At 41.5% G+C, this 16,049-nt stretch overlaps 1 protein-coding gene across 1 annotated transcript in view; it reads left to right on the forward strand.

The window, feature by feature from the left end:
- GLG1 (golgi glycoprotein 1) overlaps positions 1–16,024 on the forward strand; it is an 82,758-nt gene extending 66,734 nt beyond the window's left edge. The window contains exons 13-26 of the mRNA XM_030227526.2: positions 273–359; positions 1,257–1,319; positions 1,962–2,075; positions 2,487–2,575; positions 3,429–3,546; positions 4,541–4,633; positions 5,172–5,309; positions 6,638–6,761; positions 7,107–7,249; positions 7,473–7,574; positions 8,217–8,324; positions 8,951–9,071; positions 9,976–10,082; positions 10,565–16,024. Coding sequence (XP_030083386.2) covers positions 273–359; positions 1,257–1,319; positions 1,962–2,075; positions 2,487–2,575; positions 3,429–3,546; positions 4,541–4,633; positions 5,172–5,309; positions 6,638–6,761; positions 7,107–7,249; positions 7,473–7,574; positions 8,217–8,324; positions 8,951–9,071; positions 9,976–10,082; positions 10,565–10,732 — 1,575 coding nt within the window. The 3' untranslated portion in view covers positions 10,733–16,024. The remainder of the gene's footprint in view (positions 1–272; positions 360–1,256; positions 1,320–1,961; positions 2,076–2,486; positions 2,576–3,428; positions 3,547–4,540; positions 4,634–5,171; positions 5,310–6,637; positions 6,762–7,106; positions 7,250–7,472; positions 7,575–8,216; positions 8,325–8,950; positions 9,072–9,975; positions 10,083–10,564) is intronic.
- Positions 16,025–16,049: the final 25 nt, after the last annotated feature.

The raw sequence follows: 16,049 nt of genomic DNA on the forward strand, positions 1-16,049 counted from the left end.
TAAGGTTATGGAAAGGGCAGATTAAATGGGATATTCCAGAAGTGAAAGCACATCATGCAGCTTTTGAGAATAAGTGGTAAGGTGACATCCTAGACCAACATTTTCAGTCATTACTATGTGCGTGTGTTCTGGGAATGCTAGTAGAGGAGTGGGATTAAATGAGATTTAGGACTTTACAAAAAGGAGGGCAGTTTCACAGGTGTAACAATGTTTTAAGCCCAGAATTTCAAGTTGGGTTCTTGGATCACACACGAAAATGTCTCTTTCTGTAGGAGCTGGAATGCCTTCAGGACCATCTTGATGACTTGGTGTCTGATTGCAGAGACATAGTGGGAAACCTCACTGAGCTGGAATCTGAGGTGAGTGGATTTCAGCCTGGGGTAAATGGAATAGATGAGCATGTCTAGTTAAGCATGCCATTTTAATAATGATGAAGAAACCTGAGGTTAGAGGAGCTGTAGAAATGCAGCTAGGATCTGGCATCAAAATACATCCTTTTTACCCCATACAGTGGAAGTTTTCCTGGAGGTTCTTGAGGAAGAGAAATGAACAACAGTTCAGGATTTTAGGCTGTTGATGGCATATCTCCTGCTTTAAAGGTCACTTACAGTACTAAAACTAAGATTTGCACAGGAACCCAGTTAACTTTAACACAAGATATGTCATGGGACTTGAGATTTTGGTCTTGCTTGCAAGTAGTTTTTAGTACTGTATTGCAGCTTCCCTCCCAGCCATAAAAATTTGGCAAGCAGTAACCACCACGTACATCAGCAGGGGTTTTGACTGACTTTGGCAGCTTTACTTCTTTTATGAAGCTGCATATTTGACTGTTAGGACCCAGACTGTTCCCCATATCTCTTAAAATTTACACTGCGCCCTAGGGAAAGTTCCCTTCCAGTGGTTAGAAACTTAGTTTTCTCAGAACTATTTCAAACCTTCAACTCCTGCCTAGGTGCAAGGTGATGTCTAATGCTCTAGCACTTGGTTTCCATTCTCTTGGAGGAGAATGACTGAATTATCCAAGCCAGGAGTTTCTGTGGAGCCCAGGCTTTTCCCTTAAGCTGGAAGGCTTGTCTGCATTTGCCATGTTGGCAAGAGTGAACCCCAGGATTTCCAGAGCTAAAGGGCAAAGCTCTTTGGATTGCGTTTTTCAAAACCCTGTGAACTGGGTTGAGTTTGAGTTGTTATCACAGGTTTTTTCCAGAGTCTGTGTCTTGTGCGTTCACTGTGAAAATGAAAAACTGTCTTTTCTGCAGGACATTCAAATTGAAGCCTTGCTGATGAGAGCATGTGAGCCCATTATCCAGACATTCTGTCATGTGAGTACACCCTAATGGTGTGAATATCTTTGAGGAAAAACTCTGTGGGAAAGGTTAGAGAGGCTTAGTATTAGTTCTTGCTACACCTCAAAAGTAAAATCAGAGGTAATCATTTCCAAAAGTCTTCAATTAAAATATCACCCTGAAATATAAGTTCTTGGTTCTACCTAATGTTTCTGCTGTTGTCAGGGCCCTAGCATAAAAGTTAGTTTGAAAATGAAAATTGCTCTGTAGTTGGCAAAAATCACTCTTTACAGTGAGTTAAATACTAGACTTTTTTTCCTTCTCCTTTACATGGAGGCATGTCTAACCATGTACTCTGTACTCTGTGCAGCTGCTCAGCACTGCTGAAATAACTTCACTGGTGTAGGGTTGAGTAGTGAAAGAGCAGTGAAGGCACCTAATTATAATATGTCATGTAAGCACTGAGTCTTTGCAGTGTGTTCTCCTGAGTCTGAAGTGTGTATGTTTCTGAGATGGTTCCTTTCTGAACTGTCTAAACATAGCTGTGTGCTGGAGTTGTGTGGTGCAACTCGAGGGTGATCAGTTAATAGTGAGCTCACCATGGAGAGTGGAACTGGAAGTATAAAACCCATGACTTGTAAAAGCAGTTTATTTTTATGCCTTTCATCTCTTCTTCAGGAGGTTGCAGATAACCAGATTGATTCTGGGGACCTGATGGAGTGTCTAATACAGAACAAACACCAGAAGGAAATGAATGAAAAATGTGCAATTGGTGTTACCCATTTCCAACTGGTGAGCTATGCTTTTTTCTGCTATCAGTGGAAGCCTGTTCTGTTCTTTCAGGGTATTGCTGGGAATTAGCTAATTATGAAATTAGCTCCTTCTTTGAAATTGATTTTTCACTGTATTTAAAGAGCTCTTGTGAATTCAGACAGTTGTATTTCCATGCCTGGTCATAAATGGTCACTTCTGGAGATGATTTCTTTTCAGCCCTTCCTTCCTTCTGTGCATTCAGTAGACAGCGTCCCAACTTCTTCAGCAGTGCAGCATTCTCCTTGCTTCCATGTTACTAAGTTTGAACAAAAGTATGTGCTAATTGTGTGATTCAGCAAGTGTTCTTTTGGCTAGCACTTTGCCTTTTTTTTTTTTTTTTTTAAACTCTGGATGACTGAAGTTGTTTTTCTCCTCATTTCTCTCTTGCAGGTTCAAATGAAAGATTTTAGGTTTTCGTACAAGTTCAAAATGGCTTGCAAGGAGGATGTGCTGAAACTGTGCCCCAACATCAAAAAAAAGTATGCAGTGCCTGCCCAAACAGCAGTCTGGTTGTATAAATATGTAATTAAGTGACAGGGTATTTCATGATAGGACTGAAAACTTCCTTTAAAGGCTAATTAGTTTGTATGTGTTCCCTTGGTGACTGTGTTCTGCAGATGCTTAAGGTAGAGGCCTGCCTCTTAAAATTACTTGTGCTTTGCTCCTGGATAGAAGCCTGTCCTCTTTATTTTCCTTGCTGTGAAATTAGCTAATTATTACAATTAGTGGATTGCATGTCCCAGAATGTCTTATATCCTTACTAGATTTATTGTCTTCTAAGAGGCAGACTACTTTTATTCTAGTTGCTGATCTGGGAAGGGAGAATATCCCACTTGTTTTATCTGGTTTATTCACTGCAGTCTAAGGGATTTTTTTTTAATGTCCTCCTGCAATAGTGTTAGGCTAAATTACACACAAGGTCAGTCCTGTTTGTGGATAGCAAGACTATTTGCATTTTATGAGGTAAATGCCCTTCCCATAGTGTAAAAGGATTGCTTGCAATGCTATGTTGGTATTCACTATCATCTTTTCTGAGATAAAGCAAAGCTTTTCTAAAGTGCTGACATGATTTAAGAGCAAAGTCTTGCTGGGCAGAGGGGTTGGTGGCATTTTGAATGTCTTCCTGTCTGCTGATGTAGACTCTGATTTAGGGTTTTATTGTGATACAGTTACCCTACATAGACCTATACCCCAAAGTAAGCACAGATGCACAAGAATTTTATACTGTGCTTGGATTATTGGAGTCAATTTCTCTGGTGTGGTAATCCAATATCAAACTTGGCTGCTCTTGGTGAAGGGTGTATGAATAAGAAGCTGTTTTCTTTTTTGCAGGGTGGATGTGGTGATCTGTCTGAGCACAACTGTGCGCAATGATACTTTGCAGGATGCCAAGGAGCACAGGGTCTCTCTGAAGTGCCGCAAACAGCTGCGTGTTGAGGAGCTGGAGATGGTAAACATGCCTGAAACTCTTGTCCTCCCCACTCTTGTAGTAATGTCCTTCCATTAAAGCTTCCTATTTTGTCTACCTTTGGTGGGGGGAAAAAGGAAGCTTGTTTGTAAGATGTATCTTATTTATTTTTTCCCCTTTCCTTACAAGGGCTCAATTGCCCTTCATGGTAAAAGTACTGATTGTCTGCTTTAATGCCTTAAATATAGTCTCATGAAGGGCTAAGGCAAGCTAAATGGTCATTGGAATTTCAGCTAGAAGTGATTATGTTTAGTGTTAGACAGCAACGTGCTACACATTCTGATGTCCTTAACATCCTCTAGGAGAGAACAAAAGCTCCATTTTACAGACTGAGGAAACAAGCACAGATGAAGCAACTCGACTCCAGCTGCTTCAAGTTGCTCAATGGATAAATAGGAGTAGTGTTTGTTCTGGTAGGCAAAGCTGCCTCTCAACTTCCCACTGCAGTGCCTGCAGTAATAAACTCTTAAGGTCTTTGTCCTGTGGATACTGTTTAAGTGTCAAAGCTTCACCTTAAGTAGGTCCATATCGGGAGAGGCATCACTCTTGCCTTTGTGTGGAAGAATTCGGATGTTGGGCACCACCAAAACCAGGAAACTTCATTCACATCCTCCAGATCACCTGCTAGTTGGGTGGCTGTTAATATGTCCTTTAGTTTTCATGTGGAAAGATTTTAGTTGTCTTGGACAGTTGTGATGATGCCCTTTTAGGAGAGGCATTGGAAATAACTTGCTAGCTCTATAATTTGATTTAAATTCTTTCTTCAGTCTAAAAAGCTGAGGGATTGCGGCAGGGAATTCCAAAGTTGATTTCCTAACACCACTTCTCACACCCAAGATCCTTATATTCAAAGAAACTCAATGCCTGTTGTGAGGGTTGCTTACTTTTTGTGAGTAGAGGTCTTCAGTTAAGAGGTTAAAAAAGTGAAATAGTCTCAAGTCCTACTTTAAGGCTTATGTTGTAATTTTTCCTGCAGACTGAGGATATCAGACTTGAACCAGAACTGTATGAGGCTTGTAAAAGTGACATCAAAAATTACTGCCAGAACGTGCCCTATGGCAATGCTCAGGTAATGGAATTTATTAATAATTTACAATTTAATTTGTACTTTCATTTCAGAAAACTTTTCAAGAACACTTTTGCCTGTGTAAGTGCAGCTTGAGATTTTCATTTTGATATCAGTCAAATATTTTGGTAGTACTTTGGAATGTTAATTTCTTTCTTTTCCACTGGCCCAACTAGCATTAATACTGGGTGAATGCAATGCTGTGAGCCCTTCATTCTTCAGTTTATGCTGGAGTCAAGCTATTAGCAGCTGTTTACTGCAAATGTTGCTAAAGATTTTTTAGGCATAATGTCTGCAGGATGAGATTTGTGGTTCTGGAATAAGTCCAAGAGACCCTCTTCATCTCATTAAGTCTTTGTGAGAAAAGATGAGCTTAAAGCAAGTCCTGGAAATAAGCATTGGTAATGACTTTGTTAAAATCTAGGCATTGGGAACTTAACTGCCCAAATGAAATGAAGGTGGTCATTAGGGGATCACATGGCTGTGTATGACAGAATTATATCAACAGTGTGTCCATTATGCCTGCAATATTGTGTTGTAGATTATTGAATGCCTGAAAGAAATCAAGAAGCAATTGAGTACACGGTGCCACCAGAAGGTGTTTAAACTGCAGGAGACAGAAATGATGGACCCTGAACTGGACTACACACTCATGAGGGTCTGCAAGCAGATGATCAAGGTAATGGTAGTGTGCTCATTTAAGAGAGTGAGCTGGGATATAAGAGCTCTATCAGCTTTGAGCTTCCCATAAAGGCTTGTTACAACATTGCTGTGCTCTTTTTTTCAGAAATATGATTGCATTTTTGCAAAGTAATCTGTTTCTTAACTCTGAATCAGGCTGAGGTTTCTTCAGGGCTCTTCTTTTTCAACTTCCTGATCAAAGCCTATGCACTAATAAATTTGTCTTCCCAACTGCCAGCAGAATTGATGAGGGAAACTGTGCTGAGGCTCCTAATACAATTTTCATCCAGTCAGTTTGGATTTGGATTGGCTTTTAGCAAGGATGAAGAAATTATGGTTACAGAGAAGAGTAAAATCTTCAGTTCACTCCTGACCTGGTGCACAAAGACTTTTATCAAACTGATATGGCAGGCAAAATGCTGTATAACTTCAAATTAGAAATGAAAGCTGGAAGTGGCACCATGTAGAAAGCAGCAGCGAACTGCTGTTCATATATGACATATATGATTCATATGTTCATTTAAGACACTCTTTCATGGTAGCCAGAATTCCAGGCCCTGGAACACTAGTATTTGTGGCCTGTATGCAGTGACTCCATATTTTGGCTGATGAAGAACATCCTGAGAGTTGTTTGCTCTCCAGTTTGGACACATTTTTTAAAAAAAGATCTGTGATCTCATCAGAATAGTGAGGATTTGAAGATTCAAAAGCCTTATCTTACACCCAGAGAATTAGTTTCTAACAAAAAAAATTATTACCTTGGTCTGAATTTTGGGAAAGCTGGTTCGCTTTTGACTATCTGATTCAATGTGGGAATGGGCTAATTATTGTAATGAGCTCTTCTCTGCTTTCTCCTTGTGTGTGGTCTTAGTTTGCTCTGAGTGGTACTAATAAAGTCTTTACTGTTGCATTGTCCAAGCAGCATTTACACAGGAGAGCAGTATGTCCATAGACTTAAAAGATTAGTTTTTTAGTTTCTAAAATAAATGGGAACAAAAGTAGTTAAGTATAAGACCTAATTTGGTGGGTATTTCTTTCTAAGTGTACTGTTTCTTAAGAATAGAAAATAAAGGCAATTTGCTTTTGATAAGGCCAGTCAGGACTGTACAGCTCAGTGCTCAGTCCATAAGCAGAGACATTAATGCCCATGGCCAATTCAGAGAGTAGCACTGAGATGTTGGAGCTAGGCAGGGTGGCTCTGTACCTTTCTGTTAGGCAGGTGATTATTCCCTTCCATGAATCGGAAGCTGGTGGTTGGGTTTGGGTTTTGTTTTTTCAAGTGCTTTTAGTGATGCAGCTTGTTGGGTTTTGGGGATTTTTTTGTAGCGGTTTTGTCCAGAGGCGGATTCAAAAAACATGTTACAGTGCTTGAAACAAAACAAGAACAGTGAAGTGATGGATCCTAAATGCAAGCAGATGATTACCAAGCGCCAGATTACACAGAACACAGGTATCTTCTTCTGAAATAAAACCAGAACTTGCTTGCCTGAGGTGTTCTGCATGGCTGGAAGAGTGTCAGTTTTGTTTAATTCTCCTTTAGTGTTTTCTGTGTACACACTGACCTTAGTCAAGTTCTTGAGGGTCAGCATGTGTTGTTGAATCCTTCTTATTCCTGAAGCTCTTACCTCACAATTTGAAATTCTGTTATGAAAAAATACTGTTTTCCCTAAAAATTATGTTCCTTGATGCTGTAATGTCATCCAGGAAATTTCTATCCCATCTCTTTCGGAGTATTATGCTCTGTAATCTGAAGAGATGTGTGCTCTAATGAAGTACTGTCATCTCTCCTGGTTAGATTACCGCTTAAACCCCGTGCTCAGGAAGGCATGCAAAGCAGACATACCAAAATTCTGCCAAAATATCCTGAATAGGGCCAAGGATGATACAGAGTTGGAAGGTCAAGTCATCTCATGCCTGAAGTTGAAATATGCAGACCAGGTGAGTAGAACTGGTGCCTGCAAAAGAGAAAATGTGCAGATTGTGCTGATCAACAGTCATGGAATAACAAATCAAATTTTGGCTTGTGGTGTGTTCAATGTATATAGCAGCTAAAGGGATTTTTTTATGTTCCTATAGAAATATTATAGAATACAGGTTAATGTACAGGGTGGTTGATTTCCAAAGGTCATTGAGTGAGTTAATGACTTTCTCCTCCAAACAGCGTCTCTCTCCAGACTGCGAGGACCAAATTCGAGTGATAATCCAGGAATCAGCCCTTGATTATCGGCTGGATCCCCAGCTTCAGATGCATTGTTCTGATGAGGTAGGAGAGTAACTCCATAGCTGCTTTTTCAGAATGAAAGCTCCCTTCGTGTAACAAGGTTTTGTTTCTCAGAACATGCTCTCCTAATAAGTAAAACAAAAAATCCCTTTGAGCTGCTTCTAGCTAGTCAGGTTCTGTGCTGTGACTTTTGTCCAGTGCTCAAGAGTTGCAGTTTCCTGTGCAGTGCTAATATGAAGTTAATTATTTCATCTGGGATCTTATCAGTACTTGTGACGATGGAAAAATACTTCTTTCCAGTTGTCAAAAAGAAGTCAGCTCTCTGGTCTTGTCAGCCTTAACTGGAATACAGTCGGGCTTTTTGAGTTTTCACTTTTGGTAACAGAGTTGGTCATGCTTCAAGTGTTACTTACTTCATACTTGCACATTCTTTCCATGCTGTTTTCTTCCCTGCCCTCCTCCTCAGTACAGTGATATTGACTTCTTGCTGCTGGCTTTCAAAGGGTTATGCATATTGCATGAGCCAGGCTGCATTTGGCTTTGGGGATTTTGGGGGGGAAGGAATCTCATCATGTATTCTTCAGCTGCACCCTGTGATGAACTAACATATTGAGATATAAAAGTGCTACAAGGCAAGGATGATTGTCGTGAACTACTTATGTTAAAACACCTCTTTCAAAATAGATTTCCAGCTTGTGTGCAGAAGAAGCAGCAGCTCAGGAGCAGACTGGGCAGGTGGAAGAATGTCTGAAAGTGAATCTTCTGAAAATAAAAACTGAGATGTGCAAGAAGGTAAAGAAAATAAATTGGATGTGCTCTAAAAAGCTTCCAGCTTGCAGAAGTCTGATTTTTCCAGATCACAGCCTAGGTCATGTTCTAGCTAGTATGAGGCCAAAGTGCTGAAATTTCCCTATACATCTTGGTTCTGGCCTGCAGTGATTCAATTCAGTTTCAATTTGCCAGTGAAAATTTTGTTGAAAGTTCCTCCTTTGCAATTCCAAACTTGAATTCTTTCTTGATGATGGTTGCCAAAGTTTTTGTTACTAACCTGTTTCTTGATGCTATCTCCATTGCAGGCTTTCTTCGGCCCAGGCTGTGTGCTTGAGGGCTGTATGAATTGTGCCATGACTAAGGCACCTGATTTCAGTTCTAACTGAAGTAGTCTTGGCATACTGCCTTTGTCTTTTAGGTTAATATGAGTATTTTAAGGAATGTTACAAACCAGGACACTTAATTAAGCCTAAACCAGCATTCATATTATGTCTATATCCATATGTATGTTCTTATCCAAGGACAATGCTGGGTTTTCTCACAATGCTGGATTTGAAAAGATGATACACCTTTCAGAAACATTCATCAGCATGAGTTTTGTTCTGTCTCCTTTTTCTGAGATGTACTTGTAATTTCCTCCTCTGCAGGAAGTGCTCAACATGCTGAAGGAAAGCAAAGCAGATATCTTTGTTGACCCAGTGCTCCACACGGCCTGTGCCCTGGACATCAAACACCACTGTGCTGCCATCCCACCAGGGAGGGGACGCCGTAAGTGCTCGTGCTGTACTTGTGTAATCTCTCAGTCTTGAGATACTTAACCTGCATTTCTTACCAGTGTAATCCTCCATACAAGATATTTCCCCCAGTCATTTGTAGACAAGAGGATGGAAGAGCAGCAGAAGTGGAAGATGAATGGATGTCTTTCCTTGTGTCCAAGTCTGTAGCTTAGACAGGGCTCTGCCTGCAAGTGCTTGAATTGGCAGTTGTGCATGAAAAGTCTGGAGTTGATTTAACTAAGTCTGTGGCCTGTTTGCTACGACCTAAGTAATTCTTCACTGCAAAGCAGAAAACATCTAATTAGGGATAAATCAAGTATGGTAATATGAATAAAAAATACAAAATTTTATGTCTGTGTCTTATATGAGTGTTTAAACGAGCTTATGAGTTAGTTGGCCAAGCCCCTCTGCAGGCACTAGAGCACTGTGATCCCATTTCCTTTTCACAAAACTGTGTGAAAGGTCAGGAAGTTAAACCTTTCAAAATGTATTGTTGTCCAAAAGAAATGCCTAACAAGCCTAAGGAAATAAGGCTGTGTTTTTTCTGAACTGAATTTGATCTTAGCTCTTTCTAAAGGCTGGTGGCATGGAGTTCAGAGTGTATAGCTCATTGAAGGTGCAGATAGGCAAGACTTCATAAAATCTCATGTAAACCACATGAATTATATATTGGATATGTACTGTAGTTTCTTTTTGGAAGTAAAAATTCCTTGCATCTCCAAATGCAATACTGATCATGAATCTTGGTGAAATTGCTAGCCTCAGGCGTAGTCTGCCAGGTCTGTTTAGAAAGCCTTGTAACCATCAGCCTTCATGAGAATGGAAGAGCCCCTCTCTGCACCATATTATCAAAGCCACTGTTTCTATTTTGTAACACCATCTTCTGCACATTACAGAAATGTCATGCTTAATGGAAGCTCTGGAAGATAAGCGTGTGAGGTTGCAGCCTGAATGCAAGAAGCGCCTTAATGATCGTATTGAAATGTGGAGCTATGCTGCAAAGGTGAATATGTAAATGATTTCCATTTTTTATGCCTTAGATCTCTCTGTTGCAAGGTATTTATGAAAAACTTCAACTGTAATGAAATTCTTGTTTCCAAATGAAGTTTAGTATTTTGAGTTTGGTCCAGAAAAACTTGAAATCAAGTTGTCTTCTTGGAACTTAGATCTTATTTTCTCTGTCTCGGATGCGTCCCTAACAATGCAGAATTAAATTATTTTTTGTGCACATAGGGCTTAGTCTTCTGCAGAGAAGGCATGGGGCAATGAAATAGGGAGAAGAAAACTTCCTGTTATAAAGGTGCCTCCTGAACAGCAGTTGCTTCAGGGGAATCACTGCAAGCCTGGTTTTTTCTGGTTCAGGCCAATTCTGGCAACGACAGGACGCCACAATAGCAGTACCGGACACTAAAGCTGGTAAATGTCACAGCTGAGGGTTGCATGGAAAGCACAGCTTGGCTCATTTATTCCCTTTTCCAACTCCAGGTTGCCCCAGCAGAAGGCTTTTCTGACCTTGCCATGCAAGTTATGACCTCTCCATCGAAGAATTACATCCTGTCTGTGATCACGGTTGGCATCTGTGTACTCTTCCTCATCGGCCTGATGTGTGGACGCATCACCAAGCGGGTGACAAGAGAGCTCAAGGACAGGTAGAGCCTGGATTGCCTGCTGAAGAAATGCCTGCCCAGTGCCCAGTTTTGTACAGCCCTCCTCTGTATAGTCTACCCACCCCCTCTTGTGAGAGGAGAATTAAAAAAAAAAAAAAAAAGTTAAAAAAAAAATTAGAAAAGCAGCAGGTGTTGGCTCAGTTTTCCCATCCTGGATCTCATCCATGGCATCTTCATCCTATGAAAATTTGTGTGCAACATTGGCAGCCCAGCCAGCAGCTTTTGTTACCCCTTTGTTAGCAGACTCTCGTTTACCTGCCTGTAGACAAGTCTCTGTTGTACTGTTGGAACTGCCTTCACTCTCCAAATCAGACTGATATGACCTGCAGCTCAAACAGTTTTTAAGTAAATTTTTAAAGACAGACATATTCTGCATACCGACTATATGATATAGGTAATGGTTCCTACTGAAATCTAGTCATCCTCTGTGGCTGGGTGAAGTTGAGGCAGGAAATTAAAGGGTAAATTGCATCTTACACCACAGCTGGCCTTGTTTTGGACGTCTTGCTCGTCTGTGTAAAGCATCTTCAGAGCATAGTCTTGGACAACCTAAGAACACCAATCACTGGTGTCATCTCCTAGTGAATATCCTGCTTATGTGACTGTGGATTTTTTTGGCTGAAAAGATGTCTTTCCTTTCTTCCTCTGCTGCTCGCAAGGTAGAATAAAATACTGACCAGGATTGAATACTCATGTGAGCTATACAACTTGTGTTTCAGTAGATTAAAGGCACGATGTAGACACGAGGTATGTAGAGCCTGTCAGTTGTGAACGGTGTCAGTGGGCAGGAAGCGCTCTGAGCAGTTACTCAGTCAACTTTTTTATTAGCAATGATGCAGTAAAATTTTAACACTCCTTTTATTTTACCTTGCTATTGCTAAGCTGTTACCCTCCCTTAACTGTGTGTAGATGGTACTGATAACTGGCAGTGCAGTGCTCTGTCAGTGATGCAGAAAGCACCAGAACACCCAACATCCTTTCTGTGTGTGTAATGGTTACTCGTGGGTTTGCACAATGGTTTGTAACTGCACTCTGGGTCTTAATGGTTTGCATCGTGGCTCTGAAGGGTGGTTTTTATCTCCACAACTACAATTGATGGTGATAACACCTGGCATTTTCCTCGGATGTAGGACACAGGTGCCAGTCCTGCCAAGAGGATGGAAGAATGATAGTGTGGTATGAAAGGCAGAAACATCTGGATCTTGAAGGGAAGTAGCTTCTAGCTCATGCATGGTTACCATCAACATGTGCAGTTGTGCTATGTATAGTTATACTTGCAGAACCTGATACTTACACCCAAGAGCCCAGAGAAGGTGTTTTGGAAAAGCTGCACCAATAGTTCTGGCCTCTTCTTACCATCATCTGTGTTCCCCAAGTACAAGGAGGTGTGGAGCTCATCAGACAGGTGCTTTGACTGAAACATGGGCTGTGTTGATGAAATCTAGAAGAGGCTGCACAAGAATCAGTGTGTACCGGAGGATTTTTTTTATTCACCTTTAGGACGTGCTTACCCATGGGTGCTGTGGTAAAAACCATGTGCCTGAAACAGTCCAACTTAGGCTGATGCTTGACCATAACTTCATTTTCCCACTTACTACACTCCTATGTAAGACCTGGCATTTCCAGTTCTCCCCATTGTTCTCTAGAAAAACAGTGGAGGTGGCTTTGGGACACTGTGGAGTGTGGACCAGCTGATTCTGGTGATGCTGTACACGCAGAATGGCATATACAAAATACTGTGAGCTTTTGCTATGACTTTTTGCTGAAGCTTTTTGCAAACCTACCTTCATCCTGCTCTGAGGATGGTGGCAAACTAGTATGGCTTCAGACTTGCTATGCTAGTGAGTCTCACAAACACTTCTGGTTTTGTAGCAAAGTACTGTGAACACAAACAAGCAGCAGCAAAATCCTGAGCGATGAAGTTTTGGTGGAGCATTAGTGTATGGGAGGATTGCAGTTAAACGGTAAGATAAAACTGAATTTAAGCCTGAATTCCTTCTCTTGCCCCTCCTCCCTGGTGCAAAGGGAGCTTGCCTGGCTGTCAGCATGTAGTGGAGCAGAAGAGAAACAGTTAATTTGATCCTTTGAGGTAGCACAGGTGTGTAACTCCACAAATACTAGTTTGGCAATTAGAAGTATGTGTTGTATCACTTGATTGAGTGTTAAAATGACTGCTGTCAAGATGGGTGTGCTCACAGAGCTGCCAGCAAGGGAAGTGGGATCTCGGTGCAGCCTTGCTTGCTGGCACGAGTCCTGCTGCTCCAAAATGTCTATCTGGCATTATTAAATTGCCATTGGAGGGCTTTTTTTAAACTGTTGTGACTTTTTGAGGAGGCATTTTGTAACTTGATTAGCTTGTAAAGCCTAATTAGATGGTTTATTGTCTAGAAATAGCATCTTCCACTAAATTCCAAAAGACATTGCAGTGAAAATTGTAGGTTTGTAGCCATATTTCCAAATGTAAACCCTGTTCAGCTCTGAAGGTGACTTTCTTTACTTTCAGATATAAGGCTTTCTGGGGTTTTTTTTCTGTTTTAATTTGGAGGATGTTATGGTAAGGGTGCCTGAAGCATGGCATTAGGAGTCTGTGCTCTGCAGTGGTATTAGTCTGTGGTTGGTGGTGTTTCTGCCAGTGTCAGGCTCACAGTCTGTGTGAGTGCACTGTGATGCTGTTAGAGTTGAGTGGCCTGAGGCCTTTGGAAGAAAAAGTAGGATACTCAATAAACCTTTTGTCACAGTAGACACAGACTCAACTTTTAAAGGTTGGCCAGGGGTCCAAACCATTTTATCATTGAGTATATTTTCATGTTTTAAAAAGGGGTCTTCTACCACTGGTGATGGCCAAATCTGCTTTTTTCCCAACTAAAAATATACCAGTAACAGTCTAGAAACATTCTCCTCCTATTCATGCATACCTAAAAATCTAGAGGTTTTTGCAAGCAGAGAAACCCACAGGAGTACTGTTCCAAAAATAATCTGGTTGTGCTGTTGCCAACACATCATCTTGCCTGCAGGTAATCATTTTCCACTGCAGGGAAAGAAAGAAAGAATCATAGAGTCATAGAACAGTTTTGACTTGGAAGAGACCTTAACACTTATCTCATTCCAACCCCTGCCTTGGACAGGAACACCTTCCACACTAGACCAGGGTACTCCGAGTCCCATCCAGTCTGGTCTTGAACAGTCCAGGGATAGGGAGTCCACAACCTCTCTGAGCAGCCAGTGCCATTGTCTCAGCACCCTTGTAGGAAGCTGTGAGCAGTGGTTGTAAGAAACACTGCTGTTGCCTTGAATTCGAGAAAGCCTTTGTAACTTCTCTGTTGGACAGAGTGTTAGCAGTAGCTGCAGTCAGCCAGGACAAGTGGGTTAGTGTGGAAGAGCCTGTGGTAGTCTTTCCTCTTCATGACCCTTACCTCTCACTGGAAAAATCTGCCTTCTACTGAATGCAGTTTAAGAGATGGTTGTTGGTTGGGTTTGGTTTTTGTTATTTTTTTTTTCTCCTGATCATCATAAAACCTTCTCCTAGAGAGCTTATTCTAGACTTGATGATGCTGGTGCTCAGGGCGTGGATGGAAGAGCTGGATGTTTGGGATCTGGCAAGGCATGCAGCTCTCCATTTGCTTCCTGCTGCTGCTGTGAGGGTTAACAAGGCTTCCTAAATGATAGCATGTATGTCAGGAACTGTGCGTGATGTGCACCTCTATACTCCACTCCTGCTAGCCTGTTGCAGTTCATTCTCATTCACAATAATAAGCTTATTTATTGTTTATCTAGTGAGTCTAATTAAGTCCTTTTGAGAATTTCAGCTTGGGATTCTCCTGCCTCACTTTTGTCATTAGGCTGCTGGAGTAACTCATCTGGGTGGGAACAAAACTCCTGGCACCTGAAGTACTGCCCACCAGCTTGGGTTGAGTATCTGTATCACTGCAAAGGGCTGGAAAGACCCTAGTGAAGGTTGAATAATTCTGTAGCAAAATGTTAGCATTTCCTCCAGAATCTGACACTGTGATATAATCAGTAGTGCTCTGAAAGAATCCACAGTTAAGTGTATTGTATGGAAAATAACAGTTGTGACTGTCTCAAGTACAGAAACTAACTGCAGGTAGGTACAGAGGGAAGAAATGGGATAAGCCAGAGGGACTGCTGGAATCCCGCAATGTTGTAGAGGAATTGTGTTGAAGCTGGATGGTGATTTCTGTTAAAAGACAACGTTATTACTTAGTGAAAGAAGATTGTAGGGTTTTTTACTTTATTGGTTTTCTTTGGGGGAAAAAAAAAGGTAGTTTTGAGGTGTGTATGAGTGCGAGAGTGTGGTATATGAAACCAGAATATTTCATCTAGCACTTCTGTCCCTATTTAAAGTACAGCTGTGTGGACTTAAACACCTGTAGTGTGGGTGTAAGAGCACGTTCCTCATTCTGGGGTTCACATCCTCCAAGCAGCTCCCAGGTACTGATCTTTGTGCAGTGTCCTTGTGTGGCAGCCAAATCTGCCATTTTGCTTCCACCGATGAGTCATGGTTAAGGGGGACCCAAGTCACACACGTGCCAGAGAGAATTCCGCTGGCCCTGTGCATTGTCCTGTGCTGGTGGAATTCTGCATCTGCTCCACTGAGTTCCTGAATGCTGCCTGGGATAGGGAGGAATAACAACATTGCTCTTCGCTAGCCAGAGGCAAGATTTTCTCCTTGCACAACATCCAGATTTGATTCCGTAGCTGACCAAACACAAAGATCCCTGCCAGGGTGAATCGCTGCACCCTGAGACCCCAGCCCTGCTGCCCCTGTGTTGACTGAGTTAGATAGAAGTGCTCGCTGTGGGAAATACTGAACTAGGAGAAAAGGGAAAGGTGTGCCTGCCCCGTGGGAGTGAGGATCCATCGCTGTGGGCACCGTGGGTGTGGGGCGGGCACCAGCCGGTGCAGGGGAAGGGGCTCCCCAGCACCCGCAGCGTACAGAGCAGACCCAGCGGATTCCTGTTGTACAGCAGATGCTGTTTGAACGTAGTCTCTTTTTTTTATTACTATAATTATTTTTAAATGTGACATTAACGAGAATTTTTTTTTTTTGTAAATTGTTTACCCTTTCTGTGTATAAATCCTGGCCGCTCCTTGTTTCAGTTGTTTTTTTTTTTGTTTGTTTGTTTGTTTGGGTTTTTTTTTACATGTCCATGCTGTGTAATTTTGAGATGTTACTGAACTTCTGAACATAATAATGTGCATTTTTTTTTCTGTACAGATGAAATGGGAGAATTTAATAAAAAGAGTCTGCAGGTTTGTACTTGTGGTGGTTTATTTCTGAGGGG

Source organism: Serinus canaria, chromosome 11 (genome assembly GCF_022539315.1).
Source record: "Serinus canaria isolate serCan28SL12 chromosome 11, serCan2020, whole genome shotgun sequence".
Taxonomy (NCBI): domain Eukaryota; kingdom Metazoa; phylum Chordata; class Aves; order Passeriformes; family Fringillidae; genus Serinus; species Serinus canaria.